A 27,208-nucleotide genomic window follows, 5' to 3' on the forward strand; every position below is an offset into this window, starting at 1 on the left:
GTGTAGGGACATGAACTCTATTAATTCTAAATGCGAAGGTCTTTCTCAAGAGTAAGGTAGGGAGAGCAACAAAATATGGACGTATGCGAGAGGAGACCTATGTGGAAGAAGCCTTAGTTGTGTGAAGCTCATGCCCATACAAAATTCTTCCATGGGAACTAGAGTTTGCATTGAGGCCAAGGCAGAAATGCCCCCAGAAATGGAGGTGCTGCGTGATGGGGGAGTATTCACGTAACCCTCGCTGTGTGATTTCAGGCAGGGTACAAATCACCAGGCCATCAAACTGCACTAGACCAGCTGAATAAACCAACCCATTTTAGATTTCATTTGAGATCTCTCTCTCTCTTCTTTTTTTAATTAATCTCTAGGCCCAACATGGGGCTCGAACTCACAGCCCCAAGATCAAGAGTCACATGCTCCACTGACTGAGCCAGCCAGGCGTCCCTGAGATATCTCAAAACGAGAAACAAGAGGTCAAACAAGATTCCAAACCGAACAAGAGAATTTACTCTAGCCATCACTGCCAATGAACATAGATGACTACTTGCCAAGAAATTCTATCGAAACAACTGATTCAGATGAATTATAAAGAAATAAATTAACAATGGAAATATACACTCTATACTTTGGACTTTAGGATAGCCAGATGGAAATAATTTTTCTTAAATGGTTTCAACCTCTGTAAAAGTTCACCATATGCTTCTGAATCTGTACTCAGAAATCCTGCATTAGGGGCGCCTGGGTGGCTCAGTCGTTGGGCGTCTGCCGTCAGCTCAGGGTGTGATCCTGGTATTATGGGATCGAGCCCCATGTCAGGCTCCTCCGCTGGGAGCCTGCTTCTTCCTCTCCCACTCCCCCTGCTCGTGTTCCCTCTCGCTGGCTGTCTCTCTCTCTGTCAAATAAATTAAATAAAATCTTAAAAAAAAAAAAAGAAATCCTGCCATTAAAAAAAGATTATTATTATTATTTGCTTTATTGCCTCTTGTATTGGACAGACATAAGCAAGATTTTTAAGATCATCTTAGCGGCAGCTGAAAAGGTGTTAAAGCAAAAATAAATACTTTTTTGAGGAGGAACACAGATGACAGCGAAAGGGCAAAAAGGAGGAGCTTTGCCTTAGGCTCAAATTTTGCATTATTTTGAAAGGTAACAGTGCACTCTGGTTAAGGACTGGAAAAATTAAAGAAGACATACATAGAGGGGACAGCAGAAACAAATTATCAGTTTTTTTCTAATAAAAATATCTAGATACACCAATGTTTCAAAACACAGGAAAAAATATAGTGTATAACATAAAACACAAATCCTTTTAAACTCATGTGATAATATTCCTCCCATTATTAGTGCAATGAGCAAGCTCTGCCAGCATTCACATATACTACCTGAAAAAATTTACGCAACTGTTCAGTTCTAGAGACAATAGGTCAAGCAAGTAGAATGTTAAACTAATTTTATTCATTTTATTTTCATGGGGGAAAAATAAGGTACTTAACACAGAAGGCTTTAAGAAAGACTTTAATATATGTAGTCCTGTTTGAGAAGCAAGAGGAGGATATCTGAGTTAAATCAGAAGTATATAGTAAGATAATAAACAGCCTCATAGGATTCTTTAAATTGAATTTCAGTATTAAACTATATAGTGAAGAAAGTGTTTGCTCTCATCAGTAACTCTTGATCCTCAAGTTAACACCGAAAAAAAATAAAGTTCCATTTTTTAAAAATATAAGAATAGAGGAAATATTTCATATTAAGATGTACAAAGCTGATACAGATCTGTAAGGCTGATGAATCAGGCTCCATTAGACAAGCAGTTCAGAGACACAGCTTACATAAGGTAAAGAAGCACAGTCAACCTAGTCATTAAAAATAGTAGGCATTATCTCTGATGAAATAAGTACAAATTAAAGCAATTACGACAAACTATATAACTACCATAGAGGCATTAAATGCTAGAAATTATTATATCAAATACTGAATCAAGTGTAGAGAACAGATACCTTCAAATACCTTCACACAATTTTTAGCAATGAATATAGAAGACCCATCAGACTGTTTATACTCTTTGATGCACTAATTACACTCTGGAGAATATATCTAAGCATATATCCCAAAGGGGAAAAAAAGCGTATCACATTATTTTTAGTAAAAACAAGGGAAACAACTCAAATGGGCAACAAGCAGGGGACGATACATGACCCGAAGAGAACGACATTGCTACTGGCAAGGAACGAGTTCATGTTTATGATAGAGTAGAAAGTACATAACCCAAAACTTTTAAGTTAAAAGAACTAAAAGAATGCAACGTGACATGAAACATCACTACTGTACAAAAATTTATGTTTATACGCTCAAGAGTGGTGTTTTGAAAATAGCTATTTTTTAGAGATTATGGATTTTTTTTTTTTTTTTTTTTTTTTTTTCAGTGAAGAAACAGCTTTTGGTTTTTAGGAGACTTCAGGATTACTGTATAGTCAAAGGCTCAAGGATTAACTACATTCTGTGAGAGCTAAAGAGTATTCCACTTTCACAGGAAAAATTTCTTACAGAAAACCCCAGTGTGGGTGTGCAGAAATTGTTAATAGGGCAGTCCAATCAGATGTTATTACCTTCTACATTTAAACATGTAGCAAAAATGGCTGGCATATGGTAGAAACGGAGAAGAACCTCTCTAGCCAATCTCGTGTGTAGGGATCGTCAGGGATGTTATTTCCTAAATCAGACAAGTGAGGACTTGCTTAGGGCTTTTTGTTTGTTTCTCATTTAGATTGTGCAATGATGGACTTAGTTCTTGAGTTGGACGGCAGCCTGCTTCTAAATGGCAGGGTCAGAAAACCGATGAGATGATAGGAGACCTGCAGAGCTGTGTGAGCCAGCAGAATGTGGCTGATGGTGGGCCAGCCTGGCCTCTGATAGGGCCAATCTTTATACCATCACACCCACTGTCAGGCTCCCTTTTTGTTAACTTGTATTGGCATGCTTTTTCAAGATGTATGGATTGGCCTATGGGCCAACTACTCACTCCCATTCCCTTAATAAATCAACTTTGAATGTTCTTAAAAAATTAAATTTTAAATATCTAGAGCAACAATGTTGAATTGATTCTTTAAATGCAGTTTCATTTAATGTTTATCTTTATACATAAAATAAAAAATTTTTGAAAACATAAACCTCAAATTAGTCTCTCTCTCTCTCTCACACACACACACAGAAAGGTTGGGAGGTAAGAAAAGAAAACCTGCAAAATAGAAGAATAAGAACTATTCAACTACAAGCTGAACTCCTTTTTGTCTCTTCATCTCGGCTTAGATTAAATGGAGCTGGAGGGACGCTAATCGACATTGTCGTGTCTATGGAAATAATAAAGGAATGACATAAAGTCTAATCTTCTACGCATGAAAGCCAAACTAGTTAGCTCTACTTCTGACTTGTGTATAAATAGATCTGAAATTTCTTTTGTAATCATTAGTACAACAAATGTTGCATAGCACTTGGCACAATACAGTTGCTGAATAACAAATAAAAAAATTAATTAATCAGTGAAAGAATATAAGTTTCAGATGTCTTCAGTTATTTGCTTAAGATCCCAATCAAAGCTAAAAGCCTCTTTGGGGTTATCACGTGAATATTATAATAGAACAATCCTCTCATTTCTTAAAAGAAAAAAGTACTGACTTCTCTTAGCTCAACTCTCTATCATTATTCTTCAATTTTAAAACAGACCTTTAAAAGAATCCCTCCAATTACTATAATGTACTTGGTACATTTACAATAGCATAATAGTATCTATTATAAATAGGCTGGTGATGGGTATTAAGGAGGGCACATATTGCATGGTGCACTGGGTGTTATATGCAAGTAATGAATCATGGAACTTTACATCAAAAACTAGGGATGTACTAGTGTACATCCTATGGTGACTAACATAACAAAAAATTATTACAAAAAGATAAAAATTAAAAAATTAAAAAAAAAGAATCTCACATGTGGAACGCAGGTAGGCAACACAATAGTGTATTAAGAAATGAAATTTCTGTTTCCAGTGTGTTCTACTTAAATCATAAGTTTTTTGTACTGATATTGAGAGGTTTCTTTAAAATTTTTTAATCAGCTTCTAATTTCAGATACTGTCATGAAATACTCACTGGATTAGAACTTTCACTGTCTTTTTTTTAATCTTTGAAATATCTATACTGCTACATGCAAGGTTCCTATATTGCAGCAAGCAATTTCTGACAGAGGCCAGGTTTTCCTCCTTCTCCAACAAAAATCCAATCTTGTTCCTGTCTTTATGTTGTTTTAATACTTCATTGCAGGACAAAGAAGGAATAACTGTCTTTGAGGTAACTGACTGTGACAACTTTTGAGTAGTGAAAGAACCATGTCACCTTCCCTGGCTCTAAACAAATAATATGACTTGCCAACTTTCCAAACAAACCAAACCAAACCAAACCAAACCGAACCAAAAAAACAACCAGGGAAAAAATGATTTAAAATGCTCTTCAGTCCTTAGAATATTTTAATTGTTAAACTTTAAATCTGGAGTACAAAAAGTTACTTACTTCTAAGCTGCCTCTCTTTATTGGATTCAGCACCAATAATTTCTTCAGAAGATTTTCACAGTCAGTGGACATATAGAAGGGGATACGGTACTTTCCTCGTAGGACTCGCTCCCGTAGTTCCTTAAGAAGGCAAAGGAAGCACTCAGAACTGGCTACTGAAATTATCACGCTTGGATATAGAACACCAGTACTGAACTTCACGGATACCTTCAAATTCTGGCCATCAAAAGGCAAGGAGCCACTGACGAGTGTATACAGAATGACGCCGAGGCTCCACACATCCACTTCAGGCCCGTCGTACTTCTTTCCTTGGAAAAGCTCCGGGGCAGCATAGGGCGGGCTTCCACAAAATGTGTCCAATTTGTTCCCAACTGTAAATTCATTACTAAAACCAAAGTCAGCAATTTTAATATTCATATCAGCATCAAGGAGAAGGTTTTCAGCCTAAGAGGAAAATAATAAAAAGGATAATGTAAATGCCTACATAAAATATTTATTACAACTATTTCAGAGCTCAACATACATTTCTTGCTTCTCTTTTTTTTTTTTTTCAAGCGTGCGTGTGCGACCCGGAGGGTTGGAGACAGGGAGCAGGCTCCACGCCCAGCACGGAACCCCACGGAGGGCTCGATCTCACGACCCTAAGATCATGACCTGAGCCGTAATCGAGAGTTGGAGGCTTAACCGACTGACCCACCCAGGTACCCCTCTTGCTTCTCATTTTTAAGCATAATATCCCATTTAGAAGCCCAGCATGGTGCTTCAATGCGTTAACTGTTCAGAAGCATGTTTATATAAGACTAAATTTTAACGCTGTAAAGGGAAGCTCTTATTTTATAGGAGCATCTAAACTATTTGAGGAAAGTTACTTAAAACACTTTTTCTTCCACACATTAATTTAAACCTATTTTTGTTTTCTTCATGGTAAGAAACATCCTGGTTCTGTACCTTAATATGACCTATTTTTTTTTTTTAAGATTTTATTTATTTATGTGACAGAGACAGCCAGCGAGAGAGGGAACACAGCAGGGGGAGTGGGAGAGGAAGAAGCAGGCTCATAGCAGAGGAGCCTGATGTGGGACTCGATCCCGGAACGCCAGGATCACGCCCTGAGCCAAAGGCAGACGCTTAATGACTGCGCTACCCAGGCGCCCCTTAATATGACCTATTTTAAAAAACGTAAGTTGACATAACACTAACCCTTCTTGGGCTTAAACCAACAAGTTTCCTCAGAAGCGCTCTCCTTGAACAGAGCATCCTTGGTTAACGCACAGCTCAAGAGTATACTTAACATAACTGCCAGCCAGGGGTTCTGTGGCTACTGAACCCAATCCTTTGTCTTCTCTTCTAGAATGCTTCCTCAGCAAAGTTCTGTTCTCTCAGTAAAACTAAAACAATACAATACAGCCTCCACTAGACCTCGTTTGTTTTCAGTTTCCTTCTGTTGTCCTACAACTAGATTCTCTTCCAGAGGTATATTTTGGTAGAAAGCAGGGATTTCCACTCATATATTTTCAGATGCTGTTTTTCCAAAATCCTAAACAAGAACCATTAAAAAAAAAAAAGTTTTAAATGTGCCTTTTGTAAATACAAGCAATTCAATAAAGGCTTTGCTGTTTTGTACATGTTTTGTTTCAAACTCTTTTACTACCGATGGACTAAGGAAATTATATATTATTTTGTAGATGTGTTTTATGGGGTGACAGAAAGGAGTAAAATTTGGCTACAATGAAAACCAGAGTTCTCCCTATTGCTGGAGAGCCAGGCACTCTGCCCACCATACGGCACTTCCCTCCGTCACCCTCCTTTTCCTATTTTAAGGTATGCTGGCTTGGGATATCTGTTTTGAAAAATGGAGGTACATCTAACACCCAAAAATATGTGATAATAATGAGTTGTCGTTTATGACATTAATCTTGTAACAGCACATAAATTTGGAAGATTTATCTTAAATCCTAACATTTACAGGTTGGGTGACAAAACCAGGTTATTTTGATGTTCTGATGTAAAGGCCTGGTCCTCGTAAATTTCTGAGGCCACGTGTGAGCAAGCTGGACTTTCCTAGTTTCTGTCAAGAGGTCTGGATGGCTGCCTCGCAAGAGCAGAGCTTGAGGGACTCTGACGACTGCTCCAGGAGTGCGTGGGAAACCCCGTTCCTCAGAATGGAGGGAAACTCAGGGTGTTGAACAGGACTTTTTTTTTTTCCTCAGATTTCTGTTCATATAAGAAATGAGACGATAGGCTGGGTGTCAAACACAGCCAGAGGAACAGTCTCTACTTTTTCTGTGTGGAAGTGATTTCTCCTTAAGACAGTTATTGGAGGAAACTAAGAAATAGAAAATTTTGGAGCAGTAGAAAATCTGCAAGCTCAGAAAGACGGAGCCAAAATACAGGATTTAGACTTCTGACAACTGCTTAAGACAATTTTTTTTTTTAAAGTAGGCTCCATGCCCAGTGTGGAGCCCAACGGGGCTTGAACTCACGACCCTAAGATCAAGACCAGAGCTGAGATCAAGAGTCAGACGCTTAGCTGACTGAGCCACCCAGCCACCCCGTAACACAGTATTTTTAAGTATAATATGAACCAGTGCTAGTAACTGACAGAGGTCATGGGGAGAAATGTAAAAAAGAAAAATAGACGCCTATGTAAGGAACAATGAAAGTTAACTTTGGAGGAGGAGAGAAAAAGGAAAAAAAGATAAATATTTTAGTTTCGGGACTTTCTACTTTCATAAAAGAAAAAAAAAAGCATACCTATTTGGCCATACCATTTCTTTCTTTTTAAAATTTATTTATTTTTTGAGAGAGAGAGAGAGAGAGTGTGAAAGTAGGGGGAGGGGCAGAGGGCCAGGAAGAGGAAAAGAGAATCCTCAAGCAGACTCCCTGCTGAGCAGAGAGCCCCACATAGGGCTGGATCTTGCAACCCCAAGATCATGACCTGAGCCAAAATCAAGAGTCAGATGCTCAACTGAGTTACCCAGGCACTCTTATTAATATTTTTAAATAAAAATGGAATATATACTTGAGGTGTGCAACACAATGATTTTATATACACAGTGAAATGATTACAACAGCCAAGCTAATTAACAGATCACGTTCTCACTTAGTTATCATTTTTATGTGTGTGATGAGAGCACACTCAAACAAAAAAATCCGCTCTCTTAGGCAAATTTCCCAGTATTCAATGCAGTATCATTAACTTTTTGAATACGACACCAAAAGTTCAGGCAGCCAAAGCAAAAATAAATGAGACTTCATTTAAACTAAAAAGCTTCTGCATAGCAAGTAAAGCATCAACAAGAAGGTAATCTATAGATTGGGAAAAAATATTTGTAAACTCTACATCTAATAAAGGATTAATATCCAAAATATATAAGAAACTCATACAACTCAGTAGCAAACAACAACAAAACAAACACCACAATTAAAAAATGAGTGAAAGTCCCTAAAGAGACATTTTCCCAAAGAAGACATACACATGGTCAATAGGTATATGAAAAAGTGCTCAACGTCACTAACCACCAGGGAACTGCAAATCACAACCACAACGGGATAACACTTCCCACCTGTTAGGATGGCTACCATCAAAACTATAAAAGATGACAGGCGTCGGCAAAACAAATGGGCACCCTGGAAAAGCTGGTGGGAATGTAAATTGGTAGAGCGATTATGGCAAACAGGATAGAGGTTCCTCGAAAAACTAAAAGGAGAACTGCTCCACGATCCAGCAATCCTTCTTCTGGGTATACACCCAGAGAAAACGAAAGAGTACCTTCAAGAGACACCTGTGCTCCCAGGTTCACTGCCACAGACCTTTCTTGCCTGTTACCACTTCTTACTCCGAAGTATGCTAGTTTATACTCCCCACATGCATTTCATGTTCACAAAAACATGTAAGAGACTTCCCGTTTCTTTGAGCTTTAGTGTAGAGAAGGAACACGGGCACCTGCAGCAGACAGACCTGGCCCTGTGCCCGACCTTGATTCTGCCTGAATGGGATCTCAGGCATTTTTAGTTGAGGACAAAGTTCCACATTTATCTATTAAAACAAGCTTATTAATTAATGGTGAATCAAATCCTCCAGCCTTTAACGCTAGATAACTTCTCATTCCTATTTTCTTCATTTTCTCAATGAAAATAATTGCTTTTCATGATGTTGCTATGAGGATTGAGTAAAAACTCCTTCCTTGGAGTGTCTGGCACAATTAAGCAACCACAGAGATGGCTCTGATACTACAAAGCATCTGCTCGTGATTAAGACTTTGTTATAAAATCAGTGGCTTACCTTAAGATCACGGTGAACAATGCACTTTTGATGGCAATACTGTACAGCAGATACAATCTAAAATAAATATTTGGATAAAAGATGCAACATTATTTTATGGTAAAAACACTGCAATTTCCCCCCAATGACAACCGCCAACTGAGATAAATTACCAACTTAGATTTCAAAGTAGTATTTAATAATTTCCCTGTTCCTTCAGTTCCAAATAAAGTTAAAACGAGGAAAAGTTCACTGTTAAATGTGGTGGACAGTGTAGATAAGCAGCACTGTCTCTTTAAAGTATTTCTTCGTCAGAGTCCATGAAGATTTCTGTGGGCGGTTACGTTTCTCTACTGACACGATCAAGTGTGTACAGTCTGCAGTTCTGATCAAATGGTTTGTTCCACTGTTGGGATAAGAGCTTTGGCACACGTGAACCAGTCTATTTTAGGAATTATTATCAAATGTGTTCAAGGCATGTTTTTTAAGTGAGGCCAATTTACTAAGAACTTATCAATGGGGTATTTGGCATCATCCTGTATTTGTTCATATATAAAGAAATGGGAAAATTATTCAGCCTTAAGATGAAACCCAATTATCAAAAAAAGAGGGGAAAATGAAATTTAATCTTAAACCCGTTATTAGGTCAGTAGGGCAAAATATTCTACCCCTAACTGGGTTTTGTATGTAATCATAATTTTTAACCATTATGTAGGGCTCTTTGGGGACAAAGACTGAACAAGGAGGAACCCAATGGTAAGAGCCAAAGACACAAGCAAGGGATAAACACTTCTTTGATAGTTGTTTACTACATAGAATAGAGAAATGGAAAGAATCAGCTAGCAATCAAGGTGAGAGCTGTTTTGTACATGTAGTTATAGCTGATATACAGGAGGACGGCCATTTTAATGCACAGCAGAACATTCAATACTGTGGATTCAGTTAAATGGAAACACAATATGAATGCTGAATATTGGTTAAGCATTTACAAATGGAGATAGAAATGAGATTTTTAAAAGTCTAAAGATGATGTGAAGTATGACCATGCTAATAGAAATACGCATTAAAAAAACCCTTCAAAGTAGAAGTGAGATTGATAGTTCAGTACAACATTATTCTAATGGATATTAAAATGGTTCAGACAGAAACATGAATTCAAAACAAAATCAACATACAATGAGTAATGTGTAATTCAATTAAGTTCATTTCGATTCAAAAGTCAGTTTATTGAGTACCTGCTATGTGCAAGAAAATGTGCTGGTTGCTAGGGGAACACAAAATGAACACTACACGGACCCTGCCCTTAGGAGCTGAAAGTCTGATCAGGAGAAAACACGTACAGAACACGCATATGAGCAACCATAGTACAAGGCAGAATCACAGAAGCAGAGGTACAAAGAAGTGAGGGGAATCATATCAAATATAGAACAATTTCACTTAGAAATGCCATCTGGAGTATGGGATACTTGATCTCAGCCATCCTGAATGATAGTAACATTTCAAGATGTGGCCGTCTGGTGCTCGGGATGGAGGGGTGAGGTGGTGAAATGCACGGAGGTTGAGGCAACACAACGTATTTGAAAAGTAGGTGGGAAAACGGCAATAGTGGAAGTAAATGTTGATAGGTTGGTAAGTCTCTGAATTCCAAACTACAGGTACTACAGAACCACTAAATGTTTTTAAGCGAGCAATTGGGAATGAGTATGATCAATTTGAAGTGTCAATCCCCCCAAACAGGAGAATCTTATAATGAATATTTATAAGTATTAGTCTTCTTAAGCAATATGCTTTAAAATTCTAATATCCAATTTCCATGAAAACACATTTATTTGCCAAGAGATATACACACTTGCATGTAAATATTAATGTATCTTAATGAATATCCTACAAGGCTATTTTTAGTAAAACTGGTTTTCAAGCCACTTTGTCTTGGTAACAGTGAAGAAGGCATGTTATTGATAAATGATTTGGTTACCAAACATGCATTTCAACATTAGACATAATGGTCTCCATGAAAGCTGTTCTATAGCATTTCTGGAATAAAAATCTCCTGAGCCTTAAAACCTTAAGAATGGAAAGATAACTAAGAAAATGCTCTGTATTAAGCATTTCATTCTCCCCAAACTCTATGACCTCTGACGTCTATCGGTTAAATGTGGTGGCTGATAATATTACTAAACTTATCCAGCAGGATACAATTTCTGCCGTGAAAGAGAAGTTCCGCCTTCTATCTGATTCACTGCAAGAATCTCCACACACAAGCCTAAACTTCACCGCATTATTCTATGGCCAGATCCTCCCATCCCCAAACATTCTGTACCTCATTAAGTAGGATGCAGGAGCTTCCTTACGATTGTTCTTTTATGGATCTTGAAAACATGATTTACAGTCAACCCTGCACTGACCCTAAATTCAGACCTGTCAGTGTTTTGCCATGAGATGCAAATGCTGGGATGCTTTGCAATTAATTTATAATTGAGTCAGGAATTTCCAAGCTTTAAGTAGTAGCCTTGATATTGGAAGAGTTGAATCAATACTGTAATTTTCTTTCAGGTCCTCAAAGCTTCAGGAATGCAGAGGCACTGCATGGTCCGTGCTGCTGACGTGCTCTTAAACTGTCTCTGGCTGGATCCAATAGCAGAGTCAAGGACATATATGTGTCTATACTTGCTAACACAGTACATTCCTAAACTGTTAAAATTTCAAAAAAATAGTTTCATGATACAGAGCAAAAAAAAAAGCGTACACATTTATCGTCTTAATTAAATTTCTAACGAAAAATATGCACCTCGAAAGCAAACTTAAAAACAAATATAACCTTTTGTCAAATGACTACTAAATTGGGTATATCTGTATCCCTGGTTTTTAAAAAGATGAGTTAGTTACCTTTTTTAATTCTGCAGGAAGACATACAGATAGTCAATACATTTAATATTTATAATAAATGAATAATTACAAAGAAAGTATTTCCTATTATATTTTAAATAGCATTTGACACTCAACCTCTGCAACATGAAGAGTATTTCAAAAAATAATTCAGGCTTTTTTTTTTAAAGAGCCAATTTGTAATTATTTGGACCTTTATGAAAACGTCTATGTTCTAGCCATCAAGAAAGACGGGCAAGTTCATTGTAATAGCAGGCACTGTCACCTCCTCTAATTCCACAGAGTACCCACAGTTTTCTCCACACAGTATGATTTCAGCAAACAAATACAGTCAGGTGACTAAAAAGAACAAGATTAGTAGCAGTCTAGAAAACATATATTAAGATCCCAGTGGAAGTATTTAATGTCAAGTGCAATTTTCATGCTGGTCGGCGACTAACTACGACTGCGTGACTGACACTGAGAGAACGATGTCATTGAAGGTGATGACCAGTGCCTCACTCCAGGTGAGCCTCCACCCGGGGACCGGAGAGGACCGAAGAGTAAACGGCTGAACGCCACTCAGGTCATCAACGTTCTGTCCTCATTACCGGTTGTCTTCAGATTTCAGTTATTTTAGGATGAATGTTTCTAGGAATCTATCCTGAATCAAAGGGCTATGCCTATATTTGGTATAAAGCATTTCACAAATTATGTTCCAAAAAGTAGTAACTCTGTGAGATATCAACAAGAGTTTTATCAAACAAACTCACCTTGTGATCAATTTGGAGAATGCTATGTTAAAAAAAGGTGAAATAGGTTTTTTTCTTCCCTCTCCTCCAGAACTTTCAACTTTTTCTAATTATTTATATGTAACATCTCTTAGAGGAAGATCCTATATCCATATTCAGTGTTTCCCAAACTTACTGATCACAGGACCCCTTTAACTTGAGAATCAGTACCCATGTTTACAGAAGTACAGTACCCATGTTTACAGAAGTACTGAGCTATTTTTAAATAAAATATTTTAAATTCACTAAGGTAAAGTTTGGGCTATAGCAAGTTGTCTGCTGAAATTTTACTTCAATAAATTTTATGAAAATTTACAATTCATTATTTGTCATTTCTATAGTAATCTGTAAAGTATGTTAATTTTAATCACTTCATTCCTAAAAATTAGAAGTAAAATCCTAGATGAACTTAAATTACTTTTTCTTATTTTATAGTTTCTATAACAAGTCATGTTCAATTTGAACTGGAAATATACACATCTTACCATATTCTTCTACCACATTTGTAAGGTTTCTTGCCTACTTGACTAAATAAAACTGACCACAGTCTTTAAATCTACAAAGACATGAGTTCTAATACGAAGACATCTTTAATGACAAAAGAAAATACAATAATGTCTTTAAGCACTACACATATATACTGAATACATGAAGCTAATAATACTTGATAATAATTATTGGGTAAAGGATTAAGTATTTCTTTTCTTTCTTAATTTTCTTTCTTAATCTAATCTGTATTTCCAAAACTATCAATGAATTAATGAGACTCGCCTACAAACATTTCACTGTTTATGCTCATCTAAAAATAACCATATGCAACTATCTTAAATTTAAATTCAAAAAGAACAAATTTCTTTTTCAGTTTCCCATTCTTAAAAAGTATAAGAAAGCAGGAATTTTTCTTTTTAAAATACCATGTACTCTGAAGTCCAGTTTGTGATACTGTCCATTGTATATCACTAAAAACATTGGTAAAACAAAGTTAAAAACTACTTTCCATACCTGCCTAAATTTTGCACGGGCCTCTTTTTCTTTCATTCTTCCGTGGGCAACTAAGTAATCAAATACTTCACCTGAATCAGAAAGGTAAAGCAGGTAAAATATACATAGATTTTTCAGTTAACAATACAAGCAATGTCAAGTTTTTGCCTTGTTTTTAGAGAAGCTTTTGGCCCACAATTTTCTGGTAGTTTTACATAAATCACAAACTATTACATGAAGAGAAAAAAGGGAAAAACTACACATACAATTGAGTATCTGTAGCAGCTTATGATTTAGCAAAACTCTTTTAAAAAATAAGTCATAAAAACATAACCGAGAAAACTTGCTTTCTGATTTCAAGTATTACACAAAAATACAGTCAACTCTTTATTATCCATTCTAATAAAGGGAAGCCACAGTGCGAGCAATCGAAAATTACATTTGGCTTTGTATTTGGAACCTACATGTCAGACAAAGTAACAGAAGTCATATTACATTGGATCTCTCTCTCTTTTAAATTCTACTTGTCATGGAGTCTTGATCAAATTCCTTCTCACTACCTTCCATTCACATTGATTTCAGCCGCTTCCTTCCTATACTCTGACTATGCTATTCTCACTATACTCACTTCATCTATTTTGGTACTTAAGTACTCACACAGAATTAAATCACCCTGTGCACCTCTCCCATTACTCCAAATGAGCTTCAATTATCGCATCTGCCCTATCCCCATGACAGAACACAAAGTGGATAGACAATACATACTTGCTGAAATACTTTAAATTAGAAACAATAGAAATTTCCTATTATCCATTCCTTTACACGTCTGGAATTTTTTATTTTTCTCTAGTCAATACTAGTAAAAAAACCGAATTAACATTTAGTTACAATATTAAAATATCTCAGTGTAAGGGAGAAATTTATTTCTTACGTCCTTGTAATTTACACCATATAGATATACATGTATATCAGAAACTCACAAAATGGCTTAAAGAGTTCTTCTAAATACAGCAAAGTGGTTAAAAACCTGGGCTTTAGAATCAGACTGATTTTGATATAAATCCTGGTTTAGCCCCAAGTAGCTACTGGGAGACATTAGGAAGATTTCTTAACTTTATTAAGATCCAGTTTCTATCCAGTGCCTATCTCACATGGCTGTTGTAAGGATTAAATGAAATAATGCATGTGCTTAGCACAGTGACTGGCATATAGTAAGCACTCAATAAATTATATATTTGTATCTAAGTATACAGGAAATTATATATATATATATATTCAATACCAATCCTATAAATATGTAAGTAAAACATTAAAAACCAAATATGTAATGATGTATGTCACATGAAACTAATACATCTACAATGTCAGACAACATATGATATCAAGCATACTTAAATGATTGAATGGGATGATGAAAACAGAAATGAATGGATGCTCTAGTCGACCCATCACAGTAGTTAATTCTAGGTATGTGAGTTTAGGCTGGGAAAGATATATGCAAGTGTTCAAAAATATGGACTGCTCTTAAATTCTGCCTAGAACGTCCACACCCCAGATGTTTACAAGACTTAGTCCTTCACTTATTATATATTGTTTGTTTATGATTTGCTTCCCCAAAAGAATGTAATCTTCTTGAGGGCAAGGACTTTGTCTTTGCTCACCCATGTGTTCCCAGAACCCAGAATAACACTTGGTACACAGAAACATTTAATAAATATTGTTTGCATGAATGAAAGAAGAAATCAACACACCATTCCACAGCAGCCCCAACACCTACTTTTAATAGGCTCTTTTGGATTAAATGTGGTTCAAAATCATAAAGGAGTCCCCTACCTACCTAATCACCAAAGATCTTTTGCCCCATTAGTGAACCAGAATCAAATGATCTAAATACTTCTGACAAAGAGGCAGCTGTTTGACTCAACTCTTTGTTCACGTCAGAGTCAATCCTAAAATGTCCAGAAATTTCAGAGGAAAAATACCAAGTGTCGATTATAAAAGTTACCTTGCCATTTACAGATTAAAAAGGCAAGGAAATCATTCTAGATTTGCCACCACAGAACCATGATGGTTTTGTTAGAGGATCACTGATGGGCAAGACTCAAAGAAAACTTATCACTAGGAGTCAGAATTGAATGAGAGAGCACCCGGTTTGGGCTGAATTCCAGTATACACCTCTGTACAGTGCACCCCGCGGCCCCTCCTAACTATGCTACTGAAGGAGAGCAGTGATGACCCCATGTGCTCTCTGTTACTCCAGCCATTGCTCCCCTTCATTAGCACCAATAGAGAGTTGACTGTACTTACCACTTATCAGTAAACAGCATACATATTAATATTAACACAGCCTTGTGGTGGCCCTCATAAAAACAGAAGCATCCACCGATTTTTAGCAGTCTGTAATTTCTCATATTAAAGCATGTCTAGCCCCTCTCTAGACTTTATATCAGTAAAAGGGAAAACAAGAGTCTAACTGAACTAAAAATAACACCCAGGGTTCCCATGCTGGCAAACTGTTATATAAATCTAACTAAAGGATAGAAAAATAGAGAAATAGTTCATTACGTGGTATCTGTAGGTTCACTAATTTTATTATAGACATACATTTATGCAAATTCACATGGCTGTATTAATATTTTTCTTAAAAATCCTGTAATAATAAACCTTCATGACACAGGTTTTCAGGGTAAGTCAAAAAACCTACATCAAAATACTTTCAGGATGAGAACAGGCTTTGCAAAAAACCAAACCTACTAAAGCTTTCAATCTGCATTAAAAACAGAAAAATCTATTAAAATATATGTAATATTTGTAGTAAACATTTTTAGAAATCTAAGAAACAGTATAAAAATACATAGCTTAGGTACAATAGACTAGAATAAATCCTCTTTATCCAAGTTACATAAAATCTGAATTACCATAAAAATCCATACGCTTTTATCAGCTAAAAGGACTCAACACTAAATTCAACCCTAAGTTTTTCTATTGACTAGCAAAAAAGTTAATTAGCCACAGTGGTTTAAATAATTTCAGCTGCCCTCCTTCTTTTTTAATTGCTTAACTTCTTAATTCTTCAATTGCTTAAAACCTTCAAGCATTCTTTTTTTACTTATTAAATGATTTATCTCCAAAAATTTTTAAACATGTTTCTAAGAAAGTCCTACGCCTAACACAACAGTGATTTTGAGCCGATGTACCTCTCATTTGAGGGAAAGTGCAGAGGATGAAAATGATTTTCTATTATATACCAGTGTTTAAAAATCACTCCTACTTTTGACACTATGTAGTCAAAGTATATATTATATTCTACAAACACATCTTACTTCTGTCAACTCAGTCTTCTAACTTATAACACGTATAAATCAATACTTGTTCAAATTGAAACATCTTATGGATTCTCTTGAAAATGCATGTGCACTGAGAATCTGCCATATATGAACAATCAGTGAAATAAACATCTGGCCTAGAACACGCTTTTATTATAAACTTTATTAAATACATTGTAAATTTGAGATTTCCTTATCGCCAAGCACTTCTAATCACAATAATAAAATATTTAGGTAAAAATCAAAACATTCATAGATAACAATGCAAATTTAGAGTTTAGAAAAATGTCCCTAGGCAATTTTTAACTAAGTAAAAAATCTGACTTTTAAATGTAGGATCAATAGGTCCTGAAAGTAAACACTGAATTTTACTTAAGATATATCACTTAAAGGCATTTTAATAAAACTGTACATTCATTAAAAACAGTGAAGACATAAGTGTTACAATGAAGCTTCAGGTGTTGATAACTCTGTATGTCTCATCAAAGATAACTTTTCCATCCCTCTCATCCTTACCCCCACTCGCGTACTCCATGACTAAATAGAGGGTCTTCTCTGTTTCAATAACTTCAAACAATTTTACTGAAAAAAGAAATTAGAGATATAACTCTGTAATTGTTAGCACATATTGGATCTGCTTCAAGAAAATTTAAGTATAAATTTTCCCTAAGCCAGGGGAAAATCTGAACACTTACCGAAAATTTTTAATTATACTTTTAAACTGAAAAATTCTCTCAAGGGTTATTACTGCTATGGAAGAAAACTACTTACCGCAAAGTGATTTGGAACCAACTGCTGGGTCAAAAGAGTTAAGTTTCTGGGATTAAAAAACATTACTTTTTCTAATGAGAATAATATAATAAAAAGGAAAAGCTTTAAAATAACAAAACAAGCTCGGCACAACAAAATTTTAACTAAAGCTTAAAAGAAGACTGTATTATAACGAGACTATCATAAAATGTTAAACAATCTTTGGTAGAGAAACAAAACAATTCCATAATTATGTGTTGTTATAAAAGTTTCTGGTTAAAAAACCACCAAGTTATCAGACTTATGTAGTTGAAATTATACACCACAAATAATCACATTAACATCTCTAATAAACATAAGATTTTTAAGTGTGAAAGAAACAAGTGTTAAGAAAATGAGCAGATTACAAGAAAAATTACTTTTTACTTCTTACAATCCAATGACTTCATATGTACTCAATATATTTATTTGTAAATGTAGGGAAAAACCAGAACTTATGGGACTAAGTTAACTAAAACTGAAATAAATTCTATTTTCTTAAAAATTCAAATTAGTGATTTTGCCTATACACTATGGTTAAACCCAAATAATTTTATTATCAAATTATCCGGAATTCATTTCTTATAAGTACCTCAAATGGCATGGAATCTCTATGTAGAACAATTCAGTAAGGAGATACAAAAAATATTTGAATGCATTAACTCCAAGTCATATATATTATTTTAGTGGAGAGCATAAGACAGCAAGGTAGTAGAAAATAGCCATCCACAGCCTTCAATTAACTTCTTTATCATTTATTTTTACCAAAAGTATCACTTTCTCAGGTTATGACTCTTTTTATAAAGAACATCTTTAAAATTCTATCTTTTCAAATAGCTTCAAATTAAAGAATATACTTCATCATTAATTCTATGTGTAAATTTCATACCTATATTAGGATGATTCAATATCTTCATTATTCGTACTTCTCGAAACAACTGTTAAAGAAAACAGGTAGACACAGTTCTGTTAAAATCATTTACTTGAAGAAATTCGGCTTCTTACAAGACACTAGGAGATCCTGGTAATGAGCTAAGAAAGAAACAAGAGATTTGTTCCTCAGGTTCAACTCTAACTTTGCTGACACTTGATTTCCAGGACAATTTTAATAAGATGAATTCAGATGGTTCTGTGTGCATGTGTGTGTGAATACACCATACACAATAAAACTTACATTTTTATTTGACTACTCTTCATTGCTGGAAATAAAAGAAAAATACTGTGGAAATGAAATTAAATGATCCTTCACATGATTTTTATCTAAAACCAACTTTCCTTGGGGGCGGGGAAGCGGCTCCTGATTCTTTAGTCATCTCTACCGGTTGATCAGATACTTTATGAAAGATTAAATGACATAAACCTACATTAAACAACATTTGAAAAGGAAACAAAACTATTTTCATTAGCATTTTTGGGGAAACTTACATAATAAGAGTAAAGGACAATAAAAATATATTTACCACTTTATATAAAACCAAAACATACTGAAAATAAGTCACTTTTTGAAACATAAATGTTAAAAACTCCATTCCTTTTATTTTACAATATAGGACCCATTTTTTAAAAGTCTGACCCGGCATTTTTTTTTTCTGTGTTGTCTACGAGTACTTGTTAAGATCAAAATCAAGCACCTAGTTCAAGAAAATAGAATGACTGATGATATTCCAAAAAGTCTATATTATGACTTAGGTTTTATCAGAATAAAATCTAAAGTTAATGCTTTTAGAGGTGATATTTCTCCAAGGAAGATATACAAATGGCCAGGAAGAACATGAAAAGATGCTCAACATCATTAATCACAAGGGAAATACAAATCAAAACCACAGTGAGATAAGACTTCAGACTCAGGATGGCTACTACTAAGTAAGAAAACAAACGAGTAAATAACAAGTCGTGGCAAGGATGTGGTTAAAGTGTATGTACCTAAAAGAACTGAAAGCAGAGACTCAAACAGATAGTTGTTGTACATCTATGTTATAATAACACAATGGTATTATTCATAACAGCTAAAAGGCAGAAGCAACCCAAGTGTCCACTGATGAATGAATGAACAAAATGTGGTATATCCATACAATGGAATCATATTCAGTCTTAAAAATGAAAGAAATTCTCAAAATCTTTAAAAAACAAATGAAAGAAATTCTGACATACACTGTTAACATGAACAAACCTTGAGGATGTCATGTTAAATGCAATAAACCAGTCACGGAAGGACAAATACTGTATGATTCCACGGGTATATCAGGTACCTAGATAAGGTAGTCAAATTCATAGACATAGAAGGTAGCCAGGGCCTGGAATGACACAGGTATAGAGGTTTATTGTTTAATGGGTATGGAATTTTCAGTTTGAGAAGACGAAGAAAGTTCTGGAGATGGATGGTGGTGATGACTGCACAATAATTTGAATGTACTTGACACCACTGTACATTTAAAAATGGTTAAAATGGTAAATCTCATGTATATTTTAACACAAGTTAAAAAACAGAAATATAATGTGTTGATATGCCTCAAAAGACTTTTGCACCAGTGGAAAAACCTCCTTAAGGCTTATCTACCACGGAAATCTTGCCCAGCGATCCTTGATAACTGGCACGCCAAATGCAGGCAGGATGTAAGTCCGTCTCTCTGTGTGCGCACGTATATACACTTACATAAATAAACTGTAATGAAATCTATGATCCTGTAACTTTAACAACTAAAAACCGTACATCAATAAACACAATATTAAAGCAAATTCATTCATGCTCACGTACATCATCAAGACCTATTGACTTGACCTCCAAATTTCATCTCACATCTGTCAATTCTATCCATCCACATGGGCAACACTGGATTCCACAACTCTCTGTGCATCCATTCTGCATTCCCTTTTCTGGACTCCTACCCTGCAGTCCATTATTCACATAGCACTACACTACTTCGGATCCACTGGTGGTTCCCCAGTGCCATTAGCACAAAATCCATAATCTTCAACACAGGATACCAGACCTTGAAAATCAAGATCTTGCTTATCTTGCCATGCTTATCTCCTGACACTCTAGATAACATCTAGATGGATGTCTCCTAGATGGACTTCACTCAAGCCAACCAGCATCTTTCTCAGTTGAACTTGCTAAGATCCCTCTCTACTCAGGGCCTTTGCACAAGCTGTTCCCCCTCTGTCTGGAATGAATGTTCTTCATTCACTTTTTGAATCATGAAATATTTCAAATTTATTAAAAAGTACAGAAATAAATATAGCACCTACCTCTGTATCTACTACCAAGATTAAACAACTTATGCTAATATTCTGCCATATTTTCATAAAATTTTATTATTTTTAAGAAAAATTATATTTTTTAAATTTTTAATTTTTTTTATGTTTAAAGATTTTATTTATTTATTATCTATATAGAGAGAGCACGCACAAGGAGGAGGAGGAACAGAGGGAGAAGGCGGGAGGCTCAGTCTCACAATCCTGAGATCATGACCTAAGCCAATATCGAGAATCATATGACCAACCGACTGAGCCACCCAGGCGCCCCAAGAATATTTAATTAATAATTTTATTTAATAAAATATTGTTAAGACATTAATCATATAGTCATAGCCAGAGACTCATCCCCACCTCTTTTCTCTCCTTCCCACCCTAGATATAACCACTGCCCTAAGGTTGGTACATAACAAGCTACATACTTTTGTAATTTTCTATATGTATATATATAAATAGCAGTATTACATTTTTGTGTTTCATTTTATTTTTTTTTTAAGATTTTATTTATTTATTCGACAGAGACAGAGACAGCCAGCGAGAGAGGGAACACAAGCAGGGGGAGCGGGAGAGGAAGAAGCAGGCTCATAGTGGAGGAGCCCGATGTGGGGCTCGATCCCATAACACCAGGATCACGCCCTGAGCCGAAGGCAGACGCTCAACCGCTGTGCCACCCAGGCGCCCCTACATTTTTGTGTTTCAAACTTTATATAAATGGAGTCCTATTGAAATGATCTCTCTAACCTTATTTTTTTTCTTCAACATAATGTTTCTGTGTTCTATCCCTGTTGTGTATAGATCTGGTCCATTTACTTGAATTGCCGTGTTCCTTTACAAGAAGAAACCAGTTTATACACTGTTCTACTGAGGATGCTTAACTTCTTTATATATTTCCACTACTGCAATCAGTGTTATAATGAATATTCTTGACATGTTTCCTTAAATACCTAGAAGCTTAATTTTTTGACAGTAGTGTATATACACCTTCAACTTTATTAGGTCTTGCCGAATTTGCCCTCCACCCCCATTCTGTACTTGAAGGTCTAGAACTCAAGAAATATTGAGTGCCTACACTGCTTGGTCTTTTCTATCTTTGGGCCCCATGGCCCTAATGACCCCTTTGAGCTATAAGTCTCTGTTACTGATGGTTTTGTTGATTAGAGCCTCTGACAAGGGAAACAATCTCTCCTCAAAGGGGGCCCCATAGGGTTTGGACTCATTCCCTCCCTAAAATGGCTAATGGGTTTTAAAAAGCAGCTATTAGTTTGCTACCAGACTCTTGTCAAAACTGAACACCTGTCTCAGAGAGGTGTCCACTGACAAAACCGTCTTACTCCAGGTACATGGATCAGGATGAAGTGAGGAATACAGTATCAGAAGTGTGTGTGTGTGTGTGTGTGTGTGTGTGTGTGTGTGTGTACATATATCTATATTATACCTATAATAAAGGTATTTATTTTTAGGAAGTTTTAGGTTCACAACAAAACTGAGCAGAAAGTACAGAGTTAGCATACACCTCCCGTCCCCATGTCCCCATACATGCACAACCTCCCCAACCATCAACATCCCATACCAGAGTGGTACATTTGTTACAATCACTGAATCTATATTGATACATTATCACCCAAAGTCTATAGTTTACATTAGGGTTCATTCTTGGTGCTGTAAATTCTGTGGGTCTTGACAAATGTATAATGACATGTATCCACCATTACAGTATCAAACAGAATAGTTTCACTGCCCTAAATATCCCTTGTGCTTCACCTATTTATCCTTCCCTCTTCATAAATCCCTCGCAACCACCAATCTTTTTACTTTCTCCATAGTTTTGCCTCTTGAGAAGATCACATAGTTGGAATCATATAGTACATGGCCTTTCCAGATTGACTTTTTCACTTATAATCTACATTTAAGGTTCTTCCATGTCTTTTCATGACTTGATAGTAGTTCTTTTCAGCACCGAATAACATTTCATTATATCAATGTACCAGTTTATTTATCCATTAACCTAATGAAGGACATCTGGATTACTTCCAAGTTTTGACAACTGTGAATAAAGCTGCTGTAATACTATTTTGTATTCCCACCAGCAAAGAGAGTCCTTGCTGCTCCACATCCTTAGCCATGTTTAGTGTTGTTAGTGTTTTGGATTTTCACATTCTAATAGGTGTGTAATGGTATTTCACCGTTGTTTCAATCTGTAACTCCTAATAACAGATGGCGATGACCATCTTTCCAGAGGCTTATTTGCCATCTATAGATTTTCATTGATGAGATGTCTGTTCAGATCATTTGACCAGTTTTCAATTGGTTGTCTGCTTTCCTGAGTCCTTTCAAGCCAATTTTTGAGCCCGTTCCAATCTCCAACAATACCAGATGCCTGCAGATAGTAGTGAACATGGATTGTTCATCAAATACCTTGTTGATTCTACTCTGCAACATCAGAGAATGGGTCATTTGCAAGAGTAGCCCTGGAGGCCCTAGGGAGAGGGAGCCAGAAGTCACATCCTCTCACTTCTTCCTTGCGGGTCTCAGGGAGGTGGAGGGCATTGGTCTGAGTGAGGTGGCCTCAGGTCAGCAGAGGGAAGTGTGCCCAGGGGGTCCTGGAATCCAGGTGACTATCCCCTCCCCCCCCCAGGACTTCAGAGGACTGACAGCGGGGTGGAGCTCTGTGGGATCTCCTGTGTGCTGGGTGGGCAGTCTCCTCAGAACACACTCAGGGTTTCTATCTTAGCTTCTGACACCACCCAGCCCTCCTCTCTCTGCTTACCTGATGAACCCCCTTCCAAATAAGACCCTCACCTCCCTGAGAAAGAGGAAATAAGGGGGCCTATCATCAGGTCACCTTCGCCCAGGGACTCCCTCGGCTGATAGCAGAGGCAGCAGTCTGTGGGTTAGGTTTTCAGAAAATTTATACTTCTGGTTTCAACTTTTTTATATAAAATTCACATGTAATTATAAAATCACAACTCACAAATCTGATGATCCTGGGTTTTACTATAACCAAAGAGTTTCTTTCCCCCCCAGAAAAACAAGTCAAATACTATGCCAGCCTCTTACTTTCATGAAGTCATTTTACAAGCACTGAGTAATAAAATCAACCACCTAAACATTAAAAAAATAAAAAAATAATATATAACACAACGTAATTGTGGGAATGAAATCCCACACCTTTTCCATATTCTATTGGTTAGAAACAAGTCAGAGGTCCTGCTCACATTCCCCCTGCTGGTGTTCCCTCTTTCGTTGTGTCTCTCTCTGTCCAATAAATAAATAAAATCCTTAAAAAAATTATCTTCTGAAAATTGGGACAACAAAAATGTACCAAATAGAAGGCTTGGAGATGAACCAGGGAAACAGTTACAGGAAGGGCCAAAGTTCTCATCAGAAAGTAATTTTTTATTCCAGTGAAAAAAATAATACACATCCATCTCAAAGATGTCTTCACCATATTGCTCTATCCTTAGTTTCCTCTGACAAGGAGTGAGGGAAAAACCATAATAAGCAAGAGCATGAATGGGCCTGCGTGGGTTGGCTGTGCGTAGGCTAAAAATGACAGGCAGTTGTGGAAAGAGGAAGAATGGTTGCTGCTGGAAGAAGGGATTAGTGTGTTTTAAGGGGCATACTGGCCTAGGACAATGAAATGCCAGTAGCCTGACCCGCCAATCACCCTTCTTCCCAAAGAAACACTTCAATTGTCAGCTAGATTTGGGTCATTAACACTACAAACTCAGAGAATCGGGGCCAAGTGAACAGTAGCACATGGCTTTAGTAAAAGGTCTAAGACGTCTCCTCCTTTTCACAACTCCCCTCACCCCTTCCAGAAACCGCAATATTCCAGTTGGCTGCACACAGGAAAGGGACGGGACTAATTAATGTCAGAGCCTCCGCATCGGCTGCCCGAGTCAAAGGAAGCAGAGAGAGAGAGAGACAGTGAGCCACATATCCGTGATCTCTTAGCCCAGAGCAGACCTTTATCGGCGAGGGGGCCAATCTTCCCAGTGCCTGCTCTTCCTTAGGAAAGGTGGACAGGGTTGAGGGGAGAAGGAGAGCTGAAAATTTAGACCATGCTAAGACGTTTACCTTAAGATGGACAGTTATTGTTTAAAAAGTCAATTACTGTATGTATCATTTGTCAGGTAAAAGCCAGGAAAACAGAGGTTTGCAACTATATTAAATCGTCCCACACCACTATTTGAGTTTCTGATTCTAATTTATAGTTCATTTTTTCTTGTTCGTTTTCAAACTGTGACATCATGTTTCTACCATTCTTAAACTTAGCAGGAATGCTCCGAATTCACTAATACTCTCCAAACTTACTGTTTCAGCTTTGTGGTGGGCTGAAATCAAGGCCAGAGTTTGTTCGAATCTTGTGCGTTCAATTCGAGAAACGAGTGCCTCGTGAAGGCCCGAGATGGGTTTTCTCTGGCTACGAGGCAGGGAGGGCCTTTATTGTTTAGACTTCGTGACAGCTATTCTAGTTAGTTGTTCAGAGGCTGGACTGTTTCCTTCTCGGTTCTTGGCGTTGTTCCCCATAACTGAAGTGAGTAAACAAGAGAGATATTTACTTTTCAATTCAGTCCTTCTAGTTACGGCTTAAGGTCAGGGTCAGTCAAACTCCATTAGTGTTCATCAGTATTTGCCTCATTTATGAGCATTTTCCGTTTCTCCTCTCAACTGTTCTCTTCCTTCCTGATGCTTCTATTCCTTTTGTTTCGTACTTTTTGATGGTGGGAAAATCTGTTATATTTAGAAGTAGCCACTTGGACATGGCTTGGACAATTCTCATTCTATTTACACCCAAAGCATCACAGTCAGGGGCCAGTCAAATGCACATCATCCTCCTTCCACCAGACCTGCTCACTGTGTTGCCCTTGGCTTCATCAAGGTCACAGGACCCCTTCACTGCTTCATCAAGGTCACAGGACCCCTTCACTGCGTCTTGAAGCAGATGGAGAACAACACTGTGGCCACGGGAAACTTGACAAAGGCAGAGTGGCCAGGCTTGTTGCCATTGGGAGAGCTCTTCCAGGCTGTCATCAGTCACAGGGAACTGGGCTCGTAGGAAGGGGATGACATTCAGATCTTCTTGTGCCTTTTGACACAGTCTTCTTGGCCTTTCCGGTATTTTGTTCTGATATGAGTTTGGTGAGGGGCAAGAGCCCTTCTTTGCCTTCACTGTAATCTTTGTAGAAATCCCATCTGTATCTTTGATAGCTGTTTACCAGTCTATTAATGAGAGGTGTGAGCACTGCTTTACCCTGCAAGTGGCATTCAGCTCCTAGAGACTGCTGGGTCCTCGTTTAGACTCTCTCGGAGGTGCCCATCCATTGAGGGATTTTATATATGATATGCCTATATTAACAGAATCCTATGGATTACACTTTCAGCTTTTACATTTCTAGGATCACCACTTCATTCTTTTTTCAGCCTTCAGACACCTTATGGACACACCACATATTTTATAAAGTTATTGCTAGTAGTATAACAACGTAGGCAAATTTCTTAAGTTCTTCCCATGAAATGGTAGTTGGAAAAAGAGTTCTGAAGACAAGTAAATGAATATATATTAGATGATTTCTAACTAAAAAAAATGAAATGGTTGTTCAGTATTGCTTCCCAACCTTGACAACTTGTAGGTCAACTGTTTGTTGCAAAGTGAAGAGAAGGAAATGCTTTTTAAATGACAGGCGGGGCCACTTTTCCAAGTTTCATCTAGAGAGATTACAAGATTATAAGATTCTCATTTCTTATAAACTGGTACCAATTTTATATTGCTTGAGTCGTTCTCAAGGCCTTGTACAGTTCCAAGCTCAAGCTGGGGCTAAATAAATGTACTGTTTGAGAGAGTGAATCAAATCATTTCAAACAAAAGATATCGAACATAAAATAGATCAAATTTGGAAACAGTTTGAATTAGAAATGATGGAAATTAAAATGAGATACCATAATGCATCCATAAGGTTGACAAAAATTAAGAAATCTGCTAACATTAAGGTGCGGGCAAAAATGCAGAGCAGCAGTAAATCTCACAGTGTTAGCAGAAGCATAACCGGTGCCACCACTCTGCAGAGCAATTTGATATTATTTAGTAAAGTTGAGGATATGCATGACCTTCAACCTAGCAATTCTGCTTGGAGAGATACATCCTTTTATACATCTTCACAAAACACACACACACAACAATGATCACTGACTGCAGCATTGCTTTTGCAGCAAAAACGAAAAGCTAACTAGGGGGGAAAAGTGAAACACAAAAACACCAGGAACAATCTACATATCCACCAACAAAAATATGCGAACTGTAGTACATCTGTGAATAAGGAAGTGGGTAAACTGTAGCATGCTCGTACAATGGTGTGCAGTAACAGTGGTGCAAAT

The 27,208-nt window shown here is 36.8% G+C and overlaps 1 protein-coding gene across 3 annotated transcripts in view; it reads right to left on the reverse strand.

Annotated features, from left to right (window-relative positions):
• Nucleotides 1-27,208, reverse strand: part of MARK1 (microtubule affinity regulating kinase 1) — a 113,216-nt gene that overhangs the window by 31,970 nt on the left and 54,038 nt on the right. For 2 of the 3 annotated variants that reach the window (XM_040636009.1, XM_040636008.1), the window contains exons 4-9: nt 18,465-18,513; nt 17,303-17,368; nt 13,482-13,552; nt 8,845-8,901; nt 4,767-5,003; nt 4,560-4,679 (exon numbers count right to left, since the gene is read on the reverse strand). In XM_040636009.1, the coding sequence (XP_040491943.1) occupies nt 4,560-4,679; nt 4,767-5,003; nt 8,845-8,901; nt 13,482-13,552; nt 17,303-17,368; nt 18,465-18,513 (600 nt within the window). The other variant, XM_040636010.1, reaches the window with a different exon arrangement.

This window comes from Ursus maritimus, unplaced genomic scaffold, assembly GCF_017311325.1.
Source record: "Ursus maritimus isolate PB19 unplaced genomic scaffold, ASM1731132v1 scaffold_2, whole genome shotgun sequence".
In the NCBI taxonomy this organism is placed as follows: domain Eukaryota; kingdom Metazoa; phylum Chordata; class Mammalia; order Carnivora; family Ursidae; genus Ursus; species Ursus maritimus.